The sequence below is a fragment of the Vipera berus genome (assembly GCF_964194415.1).
Source record: "Vipera berus genome assembly, chromosome: 4".
NCBI classification, from domain to species: domain Eukaryota; kingdom Metazoa; phylum Chordata; class Lepidosauria; order Squamata; family Viperidae; genus Vipera; species Vipera berus.
The window spans coordinates 19,596,634-19,613,541 of NC_138206.1; the positions used below are offsets into that span (position 1 = coordinate 19,596,634).

The 16,908-nt window shown below is 38.7% G+C and overlaps 1 protein-coding gene across 2 annotated transcripts in view; it reads right to left on the reverse strand.

Annotated features, from left to right (window-relative positions):
• Nucleotides 1-16,908, reverse strand: part of EXPH5 (exophilin 5) — a 54,941-nt gene that overhangs the window by 12,168 nt on the left and 25,865 nt on the right. Inside the window, exon 4 of one of the 2 annotated variants that reach the window (XM_081326684.1) lies at nucleotides 1,069-1,126. In XM_081326684.1, the coding sequence (XP_081182810.1) occupies nucleotides 1,069-1,126 (58 nt within the window). Of the gene's footprint in view, nucleotides 1-1,068; nucleotides 1,127-16,908 lie in introns of those variants that run through there. The other variant, XM_081326683.1, reaches the window with a different exon arrangement.

The window sequence follows — 16,908 nt, forward strand, 5'->3', positions numbered from 1 at the left end:
CATGATCATTAAACAAATTCAGCTTCCCCCATTGACATTTCTTGTTGGAGTTCATCTGGGAAGGTTGCAAATGGTGATCACATGACCCCAGGATGCTGCAACCACATGTTGCTTGCCAAGCACCCAAAATATGATCACATGACTGTGGGAATGCTGTAATGGTCCTAAGTGCAAGGATTGCTGTCAATCACTTTTTCCAGTGCTGTTGTAATTTCAAATGGTCACTAAATGAATGCTTGTCAGTTGAAGACTACCTGTAACTACATTACTCAGCTGGGTTTCATAAAGAACAGGCACTATACAATCAGGTTTTTTTTTAATTTCATCTATTAAGAGCAATTCTGGTGTAGTGATTGATCGAATAGGATAAAGACTTCTGATCTTCACATAGCCATGAAACTCAGTGGGAATATTTAAACCAATGGAAAATATTTAAGTTTTCATCTGACTTACCACATGAAAAAGGATAAGGCAGACCATATTTATTCCACCCTTACCCCACAGAAGATACAAATGTAATAATAAAGTGTCTGCGCTCTGTACATTCAGAAACCAATAAGAACAATAATATGGCTCATACCCTTCCCACCAGGCACCAGAACCACCCATACTGTTGCTTCCCAACTCAACTTCATCTTAGCTCAATGTTTGGGAGAAGAGCCAGGTCTTCATGGCCTTCTGGAAAGCTAAAAGCATAGGGGGATGGGGAGCTGAATCTCAGATGGGACCTGTTTAAAAGATTTGGAGTGGCTATGAAGAAGGCGTGCATCTGAGATCATACCAGATGGCAACGTTTGAGGAAAGGGATCTGGAGTATGCCCACTCTATGTGACCTGGTAGAACGGGCCAATACGAAGACTCCTTCCTGCTAATTTAGTATCTTTCTTATCCTTTAAAGAAGTTTCAATAAGTTAGGGTCAAATTGGCAATGCTTCCCAGTGTACTGTATTAAATGTGCCGTATTATCATGTCTTGATCATCACTTAGATTCTGAAAAACAAGGAAGCAAATATTAAATGAATAATATTGCTTCAAGTACTTGGATCATAAAACTATTAAATGACCAACCGTTGCCATTTCTTCTGCTTTGAAAGATGTGTGGGCACCCGAAGTCATGTGGTCATATCTGTAAAGAAGAATTTGAAGTGTTAATTTATCACTGCATGCATCAAGTCATGGCAATCAGAATCAGAATTGAAAACTATCTAATTCCATGAATATCAAGAAATTTCACATTAAACCACCCTGATAAGATAGTAAGATTCCATCGCAATCCTCAGCTTATCTTTTTGGAATAAGTTCTATAATACACAATGGATATTAAAACAGGCATTCATAAAATTGAATTTCACATTAATTAAGTGTTTATTTTTATTTTCCTTACTGGATTCATAGAAAACACTATTCTGATTTGTTAAATAGCAATGCTTTATTAATTGAACACTATTAGCTTAATTCATGCATGTAAGCCATAGTACAATTAGATTTTGTTTAGCATTGTAGACTATACATCTTGGCTATCATTGTAGGGATGTAAAGTTTCCTGCCATGGATATCAGTATTTACAGAAATTACAGTTTTATTACATCCATTTAATGATTCTGACATTTCTTAAGTCCAGGAGAATTTCAGGATATTTGCTAATGCCAATATGCAAAAATCTCAACAACACTATAATGTTATAGTGTTATAGTGTGCTGTTGTAATATTATAATTCATATTATATTATGAATTCACATTTTCTTCATTATGTCTTTATTATAAAATAGAATAAGTCACCATAATGGTGATACTGCAACAGTTTTTAGCATGTGAAAAAGCATACTATAATGCATTTATGCTGATTTGGAATAAAATAATTACTACAATCTGGACTAGAATAATCCTGGTATAACCGTAATCTAAATTTTTGAAGAATGTATATTATTCATATAGAATGATAGAGGTGCTTACTTTAGATTCCTTCTGGATGCTGATCACATCTTTGTAACTGATTAATAATACATCTCAGTTCAAACTCTTTGTCTATCCAAAAGTCCATGGCAACAAAGTTAACATGGATTTTACCATAGTTATGATGCACAATTATATTTAACCAAGAATAATTATTCCATCTGTGTATAGAAAAGTTATAGAAATATTACAACCTAGGGATTGGTAAATGGCAGCCCTTGAGGAGTGAGGCACAAAGTCCTTCAAATTCAAAACATTTCAAATGTACTGTACTGTTCAAAACACCCTGCTCCATGTTTGAAACATTTGTAATGTTGTTCTGACTGCTCTGGAAAAGTTTCAAGCTCCAAATAGCAATAATTCAAGGTGGAAACACCTGTTTTTAATAGAAAACAGGTGCTTCAAACTAAAAGCATTTCTGGAATGATTGGAAAATTTCCAATAACAGACAACCCATCCTGAACCTGCAACAATTGTGATGTTGAACCATTTCACGCTCAGGAAAAAAAACAACACCACCAGAGCATTTTGCATACATTCCTGTGCCCTTCTTTTGTGGCACTCACAGAGATTCTTTCTGACCCTCAGAGCTGAAAATGAAAGCAGACCCTTGCCATGTGGACATAGAAAATAGATGAAAACTGTATTGCAAGTCCTAAAATAGACGTATCACATTTAGAATAAAACTTTCCCTAAAAGCCTTGAACTAGAAAGCAATTTTTGGAGCTCATCCACATTATAGCACTTATGAGGCCCACCCACACTGCAATTTTTATCCAGGCTACTCTAATGAGCAGGCTAGCTAACAGGCAGGTAGCCAACAGGCAGGAATATGGACTTGCTGTACCACAATTAGCACAAATATATTCATGCCTTACTCAACAGTGTGCTAGAATTCCCAGAAAGCCTATAGACAACAGTGAAGTCTGCTGGATGTTATTATTAAGGAGAACCTGGAAGGACACTAGTTGCCCCCTTTCCAATGGAAATTATGTGAATCCTTTTCTAAACAATACCTAAATATTGTGCAGTGGAAACTATCAAGCAGTTCAAGATAATGCAACTTAGAAAGCCCTAAAAATAATACTTATTGGTTGTTTTTTTTAAAAAAAAGTTGGATTAATTAATTTCAAGAGGTCTTCAGCTAGATTGGGACTGTCTCACTACCTTCCTCTTTGGCTTTTATTTAGCAAAGTCTGCTTTTTGATGTTTTAATCCTATAGAAATGGAATGATAAAAGTTTGGCAAGTCATGACTCAGAGCTCAAGAGGAGCATAAGATGGTTATTTTGAAGTAAGTTTCGGGATCCATTTATTTATTAAGCACTCCCAGCAAACATTTTTCCTGGTCTTTATATTTCTATTTTCTAGCTGGTTTAGAAGCACCTCATACTGATACTGCTATCTATCCACACAGACATATGTAGGATTGGCAGAATAAACTTTGACAGAGAAAAACAAACGCTGGCATGTATATCCAAAACACATGAAAGCTAAGTGTAAAACAACATGTTGCAGAATGGAATTTGAAAACTCAGGATTCCAGCCATTCCTTTTAATGTCTCCCACTTTTTTCAAGTTTTATCCCTTTTTAACTTCCATAACGCAATTGGCAAGCCCAATTCCCAAAAATTGTTTCATTTCTGATTTTCCCATCCTGCTAAATAGTTATTTGAACTTCTGCAAAATTTGGTATTCCTACAGTACAGCCAGTCCTTGATTTATGACTCCAATTGAACTCAAATTTTTTGTTGCTGAATGAGACATTTGTTAAGCAATTTTTGCCCCATTTTATAACCTTTCTTGCCAGTTAAGTGAATCATCGCAGTTGTTAAGTTAGTAACACAGTTGCTAAATGAATCTGGCTTCTCCATTGACTTTGCTTGTCTCAAAAAGTGATCACATGATCCTGGGACACTGCAACCGTCATAAATATGAGTCAGTTGCCAAGCATCTAAATTTTGATCACATGTCCATGGGGATGCTGCAACACTTGTGTGAAAAACGGTCATAAGTCACTTTTTTCAGTGCTGTTGTAATTTTGAATGGTCACTAAATGAACTGTTATAAGTCAAGGACTATCTGTATACTTCTCTAAAGGAAATTATACACAGACCATACCTCTCCCCACTTAATGGGAAGTTACAAATGTATACTTCCTCCACCTCCAGGAAGGCAGTTTGACTAGACTCATTTTTACAATCCTTGCTTTTTTGTTTGGCAACTAATACAAATCCTTGAAAGTTTGTGAGTGGGATATAGTTTAGATTCCTTTGACAGGGAGGTATTTGAGGCCGAGTAAATGATTCAACATTTAAACTTATTGCTCCTATGGCTTTTCTGTAGATCGATAGTTAGAGATATTGATGGCCTCAGTTGGTATGAGTTGTGGCAAGCAAATTACAAATATTAAATATTAAAGCTCTTGTGAGCCTTTTTATAACTGCTTTTCAGGAATTACACTAAGAAGCTCTGCCTTAAACCAGGCAGGCTGTCCAGATAATGCAGCTTCTTGCTTCCCCTGTGATCTTTTTTTTTATTAAAGAGTTTTACAAAAACAAAATTTTACAATATATCCCCAAATCCCTCCCACCCCAAACCCCCCCACTTCCCCCCCCCACTTCCCAGAGCTAAATACAGGATTATAGTTACAATAATCATATTCTAAATAAAAATTATGCATAATATACAATTAACCAAATTCATAATGCGCTTTAACTCTCTTTTAACATAACTACAAACAACGTACCAATAACAATATCCCACTAAAATCTACTCATAAGCTAAATGGAACTTTTTAGTCCCATATTTGTTTTGAATATAATTTATCCATCTCCTCCAAACTGAAATATATCTTTCCTGTGAATGATCCTTCAAATAAGCAGAAATCTTAGACATTTCTGCAAGATTCGAAACTTTAAACACCCATTCTTCTACAGTGGGCAAACTATCCTTCTTCCAATATTGTCCCACCAGTAACCGTGCTGCCGTTATCATGTTCAACATCAAGTTAGTTTCTTTAACATCACAATCTACAACAATACCCAATAAAAACAATTGCGGGGAAAACTTTATCTTTCTCTTAAAAATCTTTTGAATGTTCCACCAAATTTTAATCCAGAAAGCTTTTATATTTCTACAAGTCCACCACATGTGAAAATAAGTAGCGTCTAAACTACCACACCTCCAACATTTAGACTGTAAATTAGGATACATGTTGGACAACTTCTTGGGATCCAGATGCCATCTATAAAACATTTTATAAAAATTTTCTCTTAAATTTTGAGCCTGGGTAAATTTAACATTTCTGACCCAAATTATCTCCCAGGTGTCCAACGAAATTGGTTCCTGAATATTTTGTGCCCACTTTATCATGCAGTCTTTAACCAATTCCGTTTCCGAATCCAATTCAAGCATTATATATCCTCTTTATATGTGCACAATTTGAATCTCTAATTTGCTTTACTAAATTTTGATCTGTAATTGTGATGCCAACCTTTTGATCTGACTTCCACCTAGCTTTCAATTGGGTATATTGAAACTAAGAGTAACTTATGTTTTCTTGTCTTAACTCCTCTACTGGTTTAAGTTGCCAATCATTCCCTTGCAATCTAAGTAGTTCCTTATAAGAAACCATATCCATACTCACTCCCATAGATACGCCCTCTATCGCGTGTCCAGGAATTCCCCAAATCGGTATTTTATAATTTAACTTATAATAATACTTTTTCCAGACACGCAATAAAGCACTTCTAAGAATATGGGATTTAAAAGCCCTATCTACCTTCTTGTCATAAAGCAAGTATGCATGCCATCCATATACCAAATCCCATCCCTCAAGATGAAGTATTCTCTTGTTAGTTAAATTAAGCCAATCACTAACCCAGGTCAAGGCAACCGCATCATAGTACAATTTCAAATTCGGCGCCTTGAGTCCCCCTCTTTCCCCTTGCTTCCCCTGTGATCAAGCAAATGTCCTTTTAGCCATTTCCCAGAGAGAGAAAAATCCATTTACTGAATTTTCACTCATCTCATAGCTATTAGAAGGCAGAAAAAAAAATCTTTAATTCCTCACAGTGGTAAGTTATACATTCCTAACATTAAAAATAATAAATCAATTATTAACTGGAGATTAGCTCAACAGCTGGCTAGTCCCACTCAGTTTATCCAGGCAGAACACAGGTTAAATCCAATAAAATGGCTGGGTCCTTTCAGAGTCAGGCTAAGCAGATGTGAAAATTGCTTATAACGTGAGTGCTTTTAATACTGTTTCACTTGGAACTGTTATCTATCCAAGCTGGTGAAATGAAATTAACAAGAGTAATGAATTTAATCTCATCCTGTAATCTTTAAATCTATAGAAATGTTCATTGCCTAATTTTTCTTTCACACATCTGCTAACTGTCGAGAGAGACCATACTTACAGAAGAGGGGGGAAATAACAACAACAACAGCATCCTACACAGACGCTGCCAGCACAACTATACTTGCCGTAAACATTTTTAATCAATATAGTGTTACTGGACTAATCCGTTCTTTAATTTCACTATTTTAAAACGCACCAAGGAAATTAACTGGGCATGCTACCTTTTCCTGGTAGCAAATTTACTTAATCACAAACCCAAATAAGAAAAAAAAAAGAATAGATGCCATGGTTTTAGAGGGCATAAAGGATAAGCAACAGAATCAAGATAGAAGAACCGTAAAACTGAGGAGAGATAAATGTAACCAGACTAAACACAAAGGACAGTCCTTACCCCCCCCCCTCCCCACTTTCAGTGCCATCCGATGATTAACTTAATTTCATAGTAAACACAGTGAAATGAAGCACATTGCTTAACGGAGCAAAGTAGGACAAGCTGGAGTTCTAGTTAAAATCCCCTGCAATATGCAGACAGACCGAAGGTGCACTTTCTCCCGCCCACCTTTCTGTGTTGAAAGGGGTTTTGCTTACCACGTCAACACTTTCCTTGCCAGTAACAAGTTTGTCTTGCCACTCACATGGCCGGTTCTCTTTTCTTTACTTGCACTTTTGCCTTTCAAAGCGAAACCTTCCGGGCTCTTTCGGCGGTTTGCAATTCACACTTCAGACCCTTCGCGAACCCCTTCGTCGCCAGCCTCTCTTCGTCCTTCGGGAGCCAATTGTGTATTCACGGAAGCTCGCTTTATTATGCTCCAGCAGCAAGTATAAACTGGCTTGTTGGCATGCTTGAGGTGTCTGAATGAATTTTCCCTCCCAGATTGCTATGTCATTTATTTGTAATGTGCTCGCAGGCAGGGAAGAACAAGTTGAAAGGTCCAAGTGCCTGCAATATTATTATTATTATTATTATTATTATTTGCGGGGGAAACTGATGGACAGATAGGAAAACCCCACTAGGTTTATATTTTACACCTGCAGATCTGTGGTTTCAGCTGAGAGAAAAGTCCTCAGAACATTTTACAGCTGCCCGTTTATTCCTAAGCTTCTCAGACAGAAAATCAAAAGCTTAAGTTTCCTTTCCATCCCTAAGATTTCCTTCATGTAAGATCTGTTTAAAGGCAGCAGCCCTGGTACTCCTAGAAGATGGAGGCACCCTGCCCCAGAATAGGGTTCAGGATAGGTAGTCCTCGTCTTACAACCATTTGTTTAGCGACTGTTCGAAGTTACAACGGCACTGAAAAAATGCGATTTACGATCATTTTTCACACTTAAAAGAGTTGCAGCCTCCCTGGATGTCTGGCAACAGACTCATATTTATGACGGTTGCAGTGTCCCAGGGTCACGTGATCCTCTTTTATGACTTTCTGACAAGCAAAGTCAATGGGGAAGCTAGATTCACTTAACAAATGTGTTAGTAACTTCACCACTGCAGTGATTCACTTACCAACTGTGGCAAGAAAAGTCATAAAATGGGGCAAAACTCACTGAGCAACTGCCTTGCTTAGCACCCGAAATTTTGGGGTCAACTGTGGTCATAGGTCAAAGACTACCTGTACTTCCTTAAGTCAGTAAAATACATACATCTCATGATGACCTCAAGAAATATGTTTCCAGCTCCCCAACCCTGAATTACTACACTGAGTTACTAACATCCAACAGACAAAAGTGCATGGCAAAAGATGGAGTAAGAAATGATTATGGACTTCGCCAAAGGCTTGAAGTAAAAAAAAAAAGGTAGTCAGGGGAAATGAGCTCCTACTTTCCAGGCACAGGTTCAGCTTTCACTCTGGCTTTACAAGAAAGTAGCAGATAACAGGCAAAGGGAAAAGATCTCTGGAGAACTTGTCTCAGAGGAGACCATTTTGAGTTACGATGGACAGGATGGATGGATTGGTATGGAGGGTTTCTGGAGTCAAGGCAACTAAAAAGCTACTGAAATGTTCCTCTCAGAATAAGAGAGTTGGAAGGGGCTCTGGAGGTCTTCTAGTCCAGGGCTTTTCAACCTTTTCACCCATCGTACCACTTTTAGGGTATGGCAACATCTGAGTACCACCAGTCACCTAGCAAGGTGTCAAAAACTTGTTGACAAAAAAAGGGAAAAATGTGATGAAGTACAGGTAGTCCTTGACTCACAACTGTTGAGGATTGGCAGCGGGGATTGGGTGGGGGTGTTTGGTTTTTATTCCCTCCATCTGCTGGGTGTTTGGTTTTTATTCCCCCCACCTGCTGGGTGGTTGCAGCAGGTTTTGGTCACTTCACATGACCCTGGGACACTGTGACCTTCATAAATATGAATCAGTTGCCAAGCATCTGAATGTAAATCACAAGATCCTGGAGATGCTGCAACATTCCAGCTGATCGGCGCTTCTTCTGGGCTCAGCAGATGCGCCAGGATCAGTGCCGATCTCCAGCTGGAGCCTGACTCTGATCCTGGCACTTCCGCAGAGCCCTGACAGCCCTGCAGCTCCAGCCGTCTCTTGCTCAGGCTTGTGCAGTGCTGCCACTGATTCAGCTCATTCCCCTCCCCCACTACCACTTTTCTAGGATGGTCACGTACCACCTGCCAGGTGCCAATGTACCACAGGTGGTACCCATACCACTGGTTGAAAAGCCCTGAGCTAGTCCAACCCCCTGCTCAGGCAGGAAACCCTGTACCTTTTCAGACAAATGGTTGTCCAATCTCATCTTAAAAACATCCAGTGATGGAGCACCCACAACTTCTGAAACTTGTTTTACACAGGTATCACAATGACATTCCACCAACAATTCACTGAGACGTTCCTGAGAACAGTTTCTCCGCTGACCAGGGCTGGATGTTTGAAAGAATGCAGGCTGCAGCAACCTCCCCCACTTCTATTAAAGCAAGAACCTTGGCATGAATTGCCTAGTGTTCTCCTTTCTGCCTAACTCATTGCAGCTTCCCTAATTACCTCTTCCATTCATTTCGAATGAATGTAGCAGGAAATCTACCTTCCTCTGGGTTTAGTCTTCCTACTTTCGGAGAACATTACAGATTATTACAGTGATGTGATGGATCAAGTGAGGGCTATCAGGGATCCCGTTTCCAATGCCAGAAGCCAGGAAACAGGTGCCAGTTTCCTACTCCCCAGGTTGATAGCAAAACAGAAACTACGACTGCTGTTCCTGAGTCAATCAATACCTAGGAGTTTTTTTAGCAGATCAAAGAAACTAAAGACTCTCAGGCTTCAAGGCCTGTGCCACCCATCAATTACTTTAATAGCAAACTGAGGTCAGGAGAGCCAAAATAAGCATAACCCAAATGGCCTTATTGAAGAAACAATAACAATTCAGTGGAATGCTAAGGCTCAGGGAAGTACAAAGCTTTTTTTTTTAAAGACCTTTATGGGATAATGATGCCTTTGCTCCCAAATTAAACAGAAACCTATGAAGATTTAAAATGCCCAGTACATTGCAGTAGAATAGTGAATGTTTATCTTGGAATACACAGTATTTTCTTGAAGAAGGCATAGTGTATTTTCAAAATAAAAATAAGAATGTGAAGATCTGTCATCATCTTCATGTCCTTCCAGCCACATAAACTATCCTCATATTTTTTTTCAAAGCATAAAATAAGGCTGCTCGGATAACCAATATCAGTACTAATGCAGAGTCCAGAAAACAGCTGATTTCCTTAGATTTGCTTTTGTTGGGTGACCTCTGCCAAAGACTACAACTATTGATTCACAACTATTTCTTTAGTAACAATTCAAAGTTATAATGCCATTGAAAAAGTGACCTACAGCAGCTTGTCATGCTTACAACTGTCACAGCATCCATACGGTCATGTGATAAAATTTCAAACACTTGTCATAAATACATGCTAGTTGCCAATTGCAGTGTCCTGGGATCATGTGATTGTCATTTGCAACCTTCCCAGCCAGCTTCCAACAAGCAAAGTCAATGGGGGAAGCTATGTTCGCTTAACAATCTCATGATTCACATAACAACTGCAGTGATTCACTTAACATCCATGGTAAAAAAAGGTCATAAAAGGATGACCTACTTAACAGTCACCATACGTAGCAACATAAATCTGGGTCCCAACTGTTGTTGTTAAGTTGAGGACTACCTGTACTTCGTAATCATGGATTTCTACCAGACGTCTACTTTGACTTCTATCCTGGCTGTATCACATTACATAACTGGATGCTAAATAATCAAAACTGGCCACCATCATCTCAGATTGATCTGACACAGGCAAATTAAGCATCTTCTACAAAGTGGAATTTGAAAGCCAGCATTGAGCATTTATCTTCCAAAGTTTGCCCCTCCTGTAAGAATTATTTTCCCACCGGTTTTAACTAGTATTATACAATTAGAAAAGCCATTTAGGGCGAGGTCAACATTCTATTCAACCCAACAAACTAAATTAAAGTTTTTTAGACAAATGTCTATTTAGTCTCTGCTAGAAACACATCTAGTGAAGCAGAACTCATCACCTCTCTGTAATTGCCTCCATTATCAAATTGATCTTAATATTAGGATGTTTGCTTAATGTTCAACATGAATTTCCCAACACCAGACAAACGATCAAGCAGAAAATAATACCCAAGCAAGGAACTACCAAGGAGAAAACCACACCCCCAACAACATTAGAAGGGCAAACTTACAAACAGGAAGCAAATAATAATAATAATAATAATAATAATAATAAACCTTTATTGTCAAAGTACAACATGTGTACATTGAGATTAGCTGAGCCTCCCCCCATGCTCTCTCCCCCCAACACACAGTGACAACAAACCCTCCATCCTACCACACCATGTGAACCAACTACACCACACACCGGCCTCCCAAGTCAATTCTGCATAAGATTATGTCCCATTTAAAAGCCTAACAGCCCACGGATAAAAGCTATTTTTCAGCCTGTTGGTACGGCTGGCTATATTCCTATATCTCCTACCGGATGGTAGGAGAGTAAAGAGATACCGTCCAGAGTGTGAGTCATCCCTGAGAATCTTCCTCACTCTTCCAAGGCAACGAGCCCTGGCGATGTCATCCAGTGGTGTCAGGGGACAGCCCACAATGTCTTGTGCTGTGCTCACTACCCTCTGTAATACTTTCCTATCCGTGGCTGTCAGACCAGCATACCAAACCACAATACCATACGAGAGGACGCTCTCTATAGTAGACCGGTAAAAGAGGGTCATTAGCCGTTGTTCTACCCTGTTCTTCCGCAAGACCCTAAGAAAGTGAAGCCTCTGTTGGGCCTTTCTAGCCACCTGGGTTGTGTTAACTTTCCAGGTCAGATCTTCACAGAGGTAGACTCCCAGAAATTTAAAGGAGGAAACTCTCTCTACACAGTCCTCCCCGATGCAAAGTGGGGCAGGTTCCTCCTTTTTCTTCCGGAAGTCTAACACCATCTCTTTCGTCTTGCTGATGTTTAAGTGCAAGTTGTTGTTACTACACCATATGGATAGTTTTTGTACCTCCGCCCTATATGCTGTCTCATCCCCACCTGTAATAAGACCCACCACAGTTGTATCATCTGCGAACTTGATTATCGCAGTGGATGGGTTAGATGATACACAATCATAAGTGTATAAAGAGTACAGGTAGGGGCTAAGCACACAGCCCTAAATCCCACACTTACCGGCAGTTATGATGCTACAACCAAACAACCAAGCTCAGAAAGCACCAAGGATTTGCTTCCTATAAGATATGATATTTTTTCTTATTGCAGAAAAGTTCTGGGTCCTTTCTAAAAGTTTTACACTTAGCAGTGTAAGAACATCACCCTTCCCTGCTTTTAAGGAATGTTCTTTAAGAAATAAAACAGATTCATATTAGCTGCTTTGGCCAATTAGAGGCAGAACAGTGAAAAAAAAATTCCCTCTACAGCCAAAGTGGTGAAAGAGGAAGTTAAGAATAGGTTTTTTTTTTAAAAAAAACCTTAATGGTTCGGTTTTGCTATTTCTCCTTTATATGAAAAACAATCTAAAATCTGCACTGCAGATTTTGCCTATTTCATCATGATATGTATATTTTGGGGAAAGTTTAAAACTTTGGAGATTGTTTACTATGCATGTTTTTTCTGCTATCTTGGAAACAGCCATTTTAAAAGCCAAACCAAATCAAACCCTTATGAAGAGAAATATTTACAACCTATTTCTAATTCAGCCTTCCTCAGTTTTACAGATTGTGGACTTCAGTGCCCAGAAATCTCAGCATGGCCAAAGCCATTTATTTCATACAATTTTATATCCCTACGGAGCACAATACAAAATATGAACATCCAACACAGTTATTATTATTGCACTGTTTGATTCACGATAGTATCAAGAGACACTTTACACTGGCATCCTTATGATATTTCCTTTCAGAATCCTTTGGAAACAATCCTTCATTTGTGCCCCAACACTTTCATGGTTCTCTCTTTTGAACTCTTTTTTGCAAGTGTTTTAAAACTAAAATCCTGTTTATCAGTGAGCAAATATTTAATGACAGGGAATCCAAGAATATCTTAGCTACCCTTCTATTTCAGGGCATCATGTGCTATTATGAACCTGCCTCTCTCGCACACTTTTGGTAGATTGAAATGCATAAAGTCTGCCACTTTCCCCAAAAGAAAAATTAAGAAAACAACAAAACAAAACAAAGCAAAACCCAACCCAACCCAACCCAGCACATGTTTTGTTTGCTCTGAAAGAGAATTGATAATGCAGAAGTTGGCAAGTGTAATGTGGTCATGGTGAATAAAATGAGGTGGTTTGGGGCTGGTTCAAGAATTACAACACAGGATTAGAAGTAGCACCCTCTTTCAGGAATGTATTTTGTGCAGTTTCAGTCAGAAGAATGAAAGTGGTTTAGAAATGTTATGTAAACAATATCAACGAAATAAATAGAAGTCCCACTAATATACAGTCCAGAAACACTAAGAGTAATAACAACAACAATCATAATAGCCATCAACTCACAGTCTAGGTCCATTCTCTATTGACCCATTAATTCTCACGCCCATTTTAAGACATTAACAGTGGGATGCAGATCTTATTTTTCAGGATAAGTGATTCCACAGGAGGAATCTATAACAGGTATTATCAAATAATAAGATTTAATAACTTTACAGGATCAGCTCTGCCTTATCTTGACAGCTTTGTTCAGATTTTTTGCTTTCTGGGTATTAATGTCTTCCTGACTTCTTAGATAAAACTAGACACAGAGAACTTAGTGGCCAAGATTGCCTACTTTTACACGTGTGTGTGTGTGTGTGTGTGTGTGTGTGTGTGTGTGTGTGTGTGTAATAATAGATCTGTTGAGATTCTGGTCACAAATCTGGGAACAAAAGTTTACATTTTCTTTGTATGCCAGTCTCTCCAATTTGTATTTGTATTCACAATCCCAGCCAAGTTATTTGCTTTAGCAGGGAAATACTGCCATTATTTTCTGTCAGCTCCACAGAAATGCAGCTTTTGTGCTAGTTTCTAGAACTTTCCATCCACACTTTGTCTTGGTCATTGCACTTGCACTCTCAGGAATTCCTCTATAGCTTTGAACTTGGATATTTGACAGAGTCCCTGCTCCATTATGTGCTTGCCCATCAATAAGATCTAATGTTAAATCACCTCTCGAAGGTGCTACATATGCCAACAAATTTTACCTAGTGACTCGAGAGAATATTTATGATGTAAACAAGCATCATATGGAATTCCTTCCCACCTCAAATGGTTCAAGTTTAAGCAATTAGATTATAAGATTATCTGCCCACCCAGGCTTTGAGTAATGACTGCATTTCCATCTGGATTCCATGGTTGTCCTGTGTTAGATGAGGGGAAGATGAATCCCACCTTCATTTTATTTATCTCCATGACGGATTCCAGTACTGATTGCAGAATTTCATGTTTTTAAAAGAGCTCCAACCTCATAAGAAGCAAAAAAGGCCCCTTCACGGCTCTGTCCTCTTCAAAACAAATTCCACAGTACGGTAGACAAAATTATTCTTCCAGAAGATGCAAATAAAGCATGTTGTAATCAGTGTAGTGATAGCATTGTTTATTTATGCATCACATGACACTCTATGGGAATTGTTTCAGGCAAGGAAGGATTGCATCATATGAGGCCTGATAAAGTACCTGTAATCAGTAAGTAACACCTTCCCACACAACGCAGGGGAAGTCCAATTTGCTGTAGCAGAGTGTTTCCCAAACTTTAAGATGCATGAACGTCAACTCCCAGAGTTCCCCAGCCAAGTTCACTTATAATAAAGAAATATTGCTCTAGCAAATACTCTTTCTCTGCACTATATTGTTGTTGTTCAGTCGCTAAGTCTGTCAGATTCTTCATGACCCCATGGGCCATAGCACACCAGGCTCCTTTGTCCTCCCGTCTCCTGGAGTTTGCCCAAATTCATGTTCATTGCATCAATGACACTATCTAACCATCTCATCCTCTGCCATTCCCTTCTCCTTTTGCTTTCCATCTTTCCCAACAGCAGGGACTTTTTCAAGGATTCCTCTCTTCCCATTTGGTGGCCAAAGTATTTGAGCTTCAGCTTCGGTATCTGTCCTTCCAAAGAACAGTCAGGTTTAATTTTCTTTAGGGTTGACTGTTTGATCTCCTTGCAGTCCAAGGGACTCTCAAGAGTTTTCACTAACACCACAATTCAAAAGCCTTCAGTTCTTTGGTGTTCAGCCTTCCTTATGATCCAGCTCTTATAGCCATACATTACTACTGGAATTTCTGACTATGTATAGAAGCTAAAGAAAAAGGAATAAATATTTTGGCAGGTGCGGCAGCAAAGATGTTGTTTTGCCGAAGGTTGAGAGAGATCAAGGGCCACAATAGGGTCTATTTTGGTTTATTGTTTGGAGGGATTTTGAAACGACTCTTTGCTATTTAACTTTGTTACGCCCATTCTAGTACATACAGTAGTGGCCAAAACTGTGGAAACCTTTTGGGAAAAGTGTACAGTAGAAATGCCACATTTGGTTAAGTTTCCACCAATTTTTCGTCTAATTTCTTTATAACTGTAGCCTTGTTCACTTAATAATACTATTTTACATCGCTTTCTGCACAACCAGTCAGTTCTTTGCACCATTGCTTTAATTTTATTATGCTTTACAAGCTCACTAAATGAAAGAACACAAAACAAACCCCAACCAACTTGATAGCGATCACATAACACACTGACAAATGTCCTCCTCTCAGCTTCAGTACATGACATAAATAACTGAATCCTACTGTGATCTGATTGGCTCATTGCCAAAACAAGATGACACCTGATTGGCTCTCTAAACACTCATGCTCATTGGCTACAATCAGATGAAGGAAAACTACCTGACATCAACCTAAGCAAGTTGTGCTTCCTTTTTCTGGTTATTTGGCTATAACTTTTCATAGAATAAAGTACAGATAATTGAACAAACTACGTGGCATTAAATTATCTTTCCATTGATATATAATTCTATGGTACTACTCAAAAAAAAAGTGGTGTTATTAGCCATCAAACCTCAAAAATACACTTTTCCCAAAAGGTTTCCACAATTTTGGCCACTACTGTAGGTTACATTTTCAGGTGTTTCAGGTCTCAACATTGTAAGAAATTATACTGTCAGTTGTCAGCAGTTCTGGTCAGGTGGGCTGCAGGGAACACAAGCTAAGTGTTCAGAACACTGCAAGTTATCTATCCCTAACAAATAATAATAATAATAATAATAATAATAATAATAATAATAATAATAATAATAATAATAATAATAATAATAATAATAATAAGAAGAAGAAGAAGAAGAAGAAGAAGAAGAAGAAGAAGAAGAAGAAGAAGAAGAAGTTGTTGGAAGGGACCTTGGAGGTCATCTAGTCCAACCCCCTGCTCAGGCAGGAAACCCTATACCATTTCAGACAAATGGCTGGCCACTCTCTTCTTAAAAACCTCCAGTGTTGGAGCATTCACCACCTCTGGAGGCAGGTTGTTCCACTGGTTAGTTGTTCTGTCAGGAAATTTCTCCTGAGTTCTAGGTTGTTTCTCTCCTTGACTAGTTTCCATCCATTGTTTCTTGTCCTGCCTTCAGGTGCTTTGGAGAATAGCTTGACTCCCTCTTCTTTGTGGCAGCCCCTGAGATATTGGAACACTGCTATCATGTCACCCCTCACCCTTCTCTTCGTTAAACTACACATACCCAATTCCAGCAACTGTTCCCTATATGTTTTAGCCTAACTTTAGGGTTATGGTTCCCTATATGTTTTAGCCTAACTTTAGGGTTATGGTAAAAATAAAGCAAAACTCATACCCAGAGCAAACTTGAAATGTCCATCAGAAGTATACTGTAATTAGGCTTTTTAAAAAAATCTCTTTGGACATAATTGGAGCTTTGCTGGAACAGTCAAAATCACCATCTGCTTCAGGCTTTTGTTTCATTCACAATGGCACTAGAAAGCACACAAAAACAAAGTTTGAAAGCAATAGTGCCACCCTGTGGCTTGCACCCAACTCAGACACACAGCCTCCTAACACCGGTATTTCTCAATCTCAGCCATGTTAAAATGGCCGAGCTTCAATTTCCAGAATTGCCC